The 6,014-nt window shown below is 35.6% G+C and overlaps 1 protein-coding gene across 3 annotated transcripts; it reads left to right on the top strand.

Annotated features, from left to right (window-relative positions):
* Positions 1–270: 270 nt before the first annotated feature.
* Positions 271–6,012, top strand: DA1. 3 transcript variants are annotated; one of them, XM_021429325.2, is made up of 13 exons: positions 271–920; positions 1,016–1,056; positions 1,806–1,963; positions 2,266–2,356; positions 2,537–2,672; positions 2,887–3,007; positions 3,127–3,210; positions 3,750–3,869; positions 3,996–4,208; positions 4,438–4,500; positions 4,606–4,724; positions 5,346–5,404; positions 5,496–6,012. In XM_021429325.2, the coding sequence occupies exons 3-13, from the start codon at positions 1,847–1,849 to the stop codon at positions 5,807–5,809; spliced, it is 1,437 nt and encodes a 478-aa protein (XP_021285000.1). In that variant the 5' UTR covers positions 271–920; positions 1,016–1,056; positions 1,806–1,846; the 3' UTR covers positions 5,810–6,012. The 3 variants fall into 3 exon arrangements, with proteins under 3 accessions (XP_021285000.1, XP_021284999.1, XP_089639650.1); XM_021429324.2 differs by having other exon boundaries at positions 272–1,056; XM_089783524.1 differs by lacking the exons at positions 271–920; positions 1,016–1,056 and having other exon boundaries at positions 1,772–1,963.
* The last annotated feature ends 2 nt before the right edge of the window (positions 6,013–6,014 follow it).

The following is a 6,014-nucleotide window of genomic DNA, read 5'->3' as shown; positions in this document are numbered from 1 at the left end:
CCATATAATAAAATGAAGAGCCATGCACAAATGTTAAAGAGATTTTAAGGGAGAATGATTGTTGGAGAGAAAGAGAAGGAGGAGAGAAAAATTTTTGTTGTGGGTTGGAACTTTTTCCATCACATTGTGAGTCTTTAGATCTTTTTTTTTTTAAACCCTTTTTGCAAGCTAGTGGAATTGGAATCTCTACCAAAAAGTTTATTCTTTTTTTTTTCTTTCTCTTTTTTTCCCCATTTTTATTTAATTTTTTATATTTTAAATGATCTCTGTCTCGTCGACATCCTAAGATCAGTTATTCACTCCTTTTAATCTTCTAAACTTTTGATCTGTTAACAACTTTAATCAGGATAAGCCAAGCCAAAGTGGTAGTACTTAAAAAAGAAAACAGTTAAATTGCATTAAAAAAATCACTTTTTTGTTTTTTTTTTCACTTGTTTTTACCGTTTAAACAGAGAAAGGTTGCTCCTTTTTGTTGAGGGGGTCTTCTAGTGGAAGAATTAGAAGAACCCCACATGTAAAGATTAAAGCTTTCTAAATTTTAGGAGGGGAAAAAAGAAAGAGTGAATGAAATGCCCAATTGGGTTTGATGAATCTTCGTCAATCCCTTTGGGGTTATGACAAAAATTCTTCAAAGTTGTACGCTTGCTTCATGTTTGACTTTGAATTTGCGTACAGTTGAAGAACACCTGTATTCTTAGCTTATTTGTCTTCCTATTCCTTACCATGTTAAACAAAATTCCCCAACTTTTGTTTTTTGTATTTCAAATTTATTTTTGAGGGTTGTAGGTGTGGTAGATTCTTCTTTGGAGCCAAAACAATAAAGGGTGTCACTGTTCTTCGTTGTTCTTTTTATTCTTCAATAGATTATTCATTCTCATACACAAAAGAGACAGAAAAGAAAAAAAGGGAAGAAGAAAAGGGTGAGAGGGGGAATATATAGCTTTATACAGACTGGAAAAATTGAAACTTTTTTCGTTAATTTGGAGATCTTATCTGATCTAGTTCTCTTCTGCAGCCTTCTTCCACCCTTTGCTGCAGGTTTTTGGTTTGTTTGAGGTGAGTCATTTCTCCACTTGTTTGATTCTTTACCTTTTGTTCTTTTTGAACCTGCAATTCAGTCGTTATGTGTCATGAATTTTTGGGGCATCCTGAGCTGGAAAGAATCTGTTTTCCGTTTTTTCTTCTCCTTCTCTTTCTTTCTTTCTATCTCTCTTTATATTCACTTGCTCTGGAGAGAATTTTGATTCTTTTCACTGATTTTTAGCTTAAGCATTCTGGGGTAGCAGAATGCCAGGTGGGTGATTTTGATTGCTAATTGTTTATCCTGGTTTGACTTGCTTGCATTGAATGACAAATGCAGCTGAACTGATATAATGTAACCTATAGTAGGCAGTTTTTGTTCGATGTCTATATGTATGAACCGCTGTTATTAAACATAAAATAGTTTAGCTGCCTAGCCTATCGAGTCTCGTTAGCATTCTTCTCTTCTAGGCTGCTTATGATCCACTATGATTATATTCTTTAGGAACCGGTTTAGGCTCGATAAAATGACTGTTACTTGGCGTTTTCCCCATTATGTTATTTGCTGCGTTTTAATCTTCTACATTAGAATGGTGAAGCTCCTGTCAAGCTTTGTTGATTGATGATTCTTCCGTTAAAAGTATACATTTCTTCCATTTATCTAGGCATGAATTGTGTAACTCTCTTCATTTTGGCCTTCTGAATTTACTGAATTTGTTTTTAAATTTATTTAGAATTTGCAATATCTGTTTGTTGATTTGCATGAATGTATGTTCTATATGCAGGTGGAAACCTTATTTATCATGAGCAGATAACATTCTGCATTATGGATTGGATTAAAAAATTATTTAAAGGCTGTGCCCATAAATTTTCAGAGGGGCATTATCATGGAAATTATGTGGAGGATCCTCATCCCCAATTTAATGCTCCTTCTGTCTCAGGGGTATTTATATCTGTGACTGTTTCTCCATTTCTCTTTCCATATTGCTATTTATGTGTTCTCAACTTTTTGGATGATTTGATCCCATCCTACTCTCTGCAATGCTACTGGTAGGACATACATAAGGTCTTATCACTTGATGGATTTGGCTAGGTTGTGTAGTAGACATGTTACAAATTAGATTATGAAGCATTGGTTCTAAAGGATACTTTCTTGTACAAATAAATCATTGGACTATTTGAGTTAGTCTAATTAGCTTCTAATATGTTTCCTATGTTACATCTTGGTCTCAACAATGAATGTAGGATGCATGGCAGGAGCTGGAGAATGAAGATGTAGATCGTGCTATTGCCCTATCCCTGCTAGAGGAAAGTCAGAAAGGGAGAAAGGTAATAGGTGAGTGGCATGTCTACCTGATGTTACCATGAATGTTCTTGTCAGCTGTACTTTATGATATCAACCAATTATTTTCTAATAAAATGAATTGAGATTTTTTTTTTATATTACCATCGAATTGTAATTCTTTTTCTTCCCTACTTATCCTTCTAATCTTAAGTTTCTCAAATTATTGGGTAGATGATGAATCTCAACTAGAGGAAGATGAGCAACTTGCTAGGGCCTTACAAGAAAGCTTGAACTTTGAACCTCCTCCCCAGTATGAAAATGCAAATATGTATCAACCTATGCCGGTCCATTTTCCGATGGGATACAGGTATATGAATGTCATTAGCTGCAATATCTATCTCATACCAGCTCAATTAATCAGGGCTTAAATATTGATTTATCTTTGAGCTTTTTTCTTGTGAATGTATGATGATAATGGCTTTTCTTGGCATCAATTATGCTGCATTGTATAAAGAATCTGTTGCTGTATTATATAGCCTGACCCTTTTTGCTCCCATGATCAAATATTTCATTTTTGGTAGGATATGTGCTGGTTGCAATACTGAGATTGGTCATGGAAGATTTCTAAATTGCCTGAATGCATTTTGGCATCCAGAATGTTTCCGTTGCCATGCCTGCAACCTTCCAATTTCTGATTATGAGGTACAAATTTACATTCTTAGTGGACTTTTTGGTGGCTATTAACGTTGCCATCTTTGGTTCCTTCATTAGATGTTTAGGGTGATGAATAAGCTAACTTTAATGCATACTTTCTTCTATAGTTCTCTATGTCTGGGAATTATCGTTTTCATAAATCTTGCTACAAGGAGCGGTACCATCCTAAATGTGATGTCTGCAACCACTTTGTAAGCTTTTTTCCCTTGCATCAGGCTTATGTTATTTAATATGAATTTGTGCTGTTTGTACTCCATTCAATGCATTAACATTTATGGCAGGATTATTTGTGATTTGGTGCATGTTTCAGTGCATATATATATATATATATATATTTCAAATGAATGTCAATAACAAACTTATAGTAATACCAAATGATAAGTGTGTTTCTTATGTTATCCAGTTTTTCTTACCTAATAATGAATTTCAAGTGCCAAATAAACCAAAATCCTGTAGGTCATACAAGTAAATATAAGTGTCATCTGAATAGAGTCTTATGCAGATATGATGGCAAAAAGCATAGTTTATAGTTAATGCCCTTGGATGCAGTTTCATGTTTAAACATCTGAATGCATATCATCGGAAACCTCTATATGCATATCATGTTCAAATCTTATATTATACACTGTTTTTTATGTCGTTTTGAAACAGAAGAAAGTAAATCTTCTATTTCTTATGCACATCACTCATTGCTAGTTGTGTTGTCTTCTGGGATATATACTTTTGACAGATTCCAACAAACCCTGCTGGTCTTATTGAATATAGGGCACATCCTTTTTGGATCCAGAAGTACTGCCCTTCTCATGAACATGATGGTACTCCACGGTGCTGCAGCTGTGAGCGAATGGAGGTGAGTATGATGAAATGCATGCATCGTTGTAAGCTTAAGTTTCCTAAGTTAAATCTTGGCTACTATTTCTGAAGAAGAAGAAAGAAAAGGTTGAGAAAGTTTAACACATTTCCTCCTAATATGCAGCCACGAGACACAGGATATGTTGCCCTTAATGATGGACGGAAGCTCTGCCTAGAGTGTCTGGACTCTGCAGTTATGGATACCAAGCAATGCCAACCCCTTTATCTGGATATACTAGAATTTTATGAAGGTTTAAATATGAAAGTGGAGCAGCAAGTTCCGTTACTCCTGGTTGAAAGGCAAGCTTTGAATGAAGCCAGAGAGGGAGAAAAGAATGTAAGGGAAAAAATGCTTAAAGAATGACATAAATCATAATTTCTAGGATGTTTTTCCTTAGCAATATCATATGTTGACGCAACATCTTTTCAGTCATGTCTGACTGATGTTGAAAAAATATGGGCATACTTCTGCTTCTAGATGTCATGGAAATACCATGTAGAATGAGTTAATGTTTGGTCACTTCTTTATATTCTACAATTGTGTTCTAAAATGTTGTCTTGGGCAGGGCCATTATCATATGCCAGAGACTAGAGGACTCTGCCTCTCTGAGGAACAAACTGTCAGCACTGTAAGAATATTTAAAATTCTCTTTTGCTTTAATGTATGATACTTGAAAATTTTCATTAGTAGTTTTTGTCAGAGATTTATACTATCTTCAACCTGAAATCATCAGATTCTAAGGCGACCAAGATTTGGGACAGGAAATCGAGCCATGGACATGATAACAGAGCCCTGCAAACTGACACGTCGATGTGAAGTGACTGCGATTCTCATTTTATATGGCCTGCCAAGGTATTGTATTGCTTGTCATGATTGCTTTTACATATATATTAATAGGTCCCCATGTAATCAAACAATTTCTGATAACATACAAATAGAGACTCAGAACAAGTTAATTAGATGCAGAAGATGGAACAGAAAAGAGATATTTATGTTACTTGCTTACCACATAGCAATTTCATGTTTTTTTATCATATTAATCCACAGAAACAATGAGGGGAAAAGGTGAAAAATGGTATCATGTCTACTATTAATGGTATAGATCAGTTTAATTAATCATACCTACTTAAGACTGGAAGTCATGTATGCCTTAATTCTTAAACACACTTGACGAGCAGGCGGCCCCCAAGATGAAGATACATAAAATGGTGCTGTCGGTTCTATAGTTATTACATGTCTGTGGAGTAATTGAATCAAGGGTAAAAGAGAAAAGAAAAAAAAGGATGGAGTCTATGAGGATTGAATGAAAGAATTGTAGTCCTGATAGCCTCTTCTTGCCTTCTAAAGACCCAAATGCCTTTTTTGCAAACCTTGCATACTGTAGCAGATGATGCTAGCTTGAGTTATCTTAATTCTGCTAGTTTAAGCAATGCTGATGTATTTGATGCAAAATCAAAATTTTTGACCATGTAGGTTACTAACGGGGTCAATCTTAGCCCATGAGATGATGCATGCATGGATGCGACTTCAAGGTTCTTCCTCTTTCCTTCATAATATGTAGAAAAAATCGTTTCTTTTTGGCCCATATGGAAGACACTGACATATGTGGTTATTGTTTGTTAGGTTTCCGGACCCTTAGTCAGGATGTTGAGGAGGGTATTTGTCAGGTGTTAGCACACATGTGGTTACTTACCCAACTCGAATCTGCTTCAAGCAGCAATGTTGCATCAACTTCATCCTCTGCTTCTAGTAGATTACAAAAGGGCAAAAGACCTCAATTTGAGAGGAAGCTTGGGGAGTTCTTCAAGCACCAAATTGAATCAGACACTTCCCCTGTGTATGGAGATGGTTTCAGAGCAGGCCATCAGGCAGTTTATAAATATGGCCTTAGAAGAACCCTTGAACATATTCGTATGACTGGGAGGTTCCCTTACTGAAATCCCAAGTCCCAAAATTCTCAAAAATATGCTTCACTATTCTTTCAAAGAGTTAAAAGCTGGGCCTTTTCCTATTAGAACCAAAGGCCCAAGCACACAGGATCATTATCTCCATAGAGTTGATTTTAGGAGAAGCACTGATGTTCATTCCTTGTGGCTCTCAGTGCCACCCTTCATTTTTATAAATTTATTAGTTTTGAAAACC

The sequence above is a fragment of the Theobroma umbraticum genome, unplaced genomic scaffold, assembly GCF_002168275.2.
Source record: "Theobroma umbraticum cultivar Fairchild unplaced genomic scaffold, ASM216827v3 scaffold_51.0, whole genome shotgun sequence".
Classification (NCBI taxonomy): domain Eukaryota; kingdom Viridiplantae; phylum Streptophyta; class Magnoliopsida; order Malvales; family Malvaceae; genus Theobroma; species Theobroma umbraticum.
Note: the sequence above shows the minus strand (reverse complement) of the source record. Positions and strands in the feature narration are given on the sequence as shown.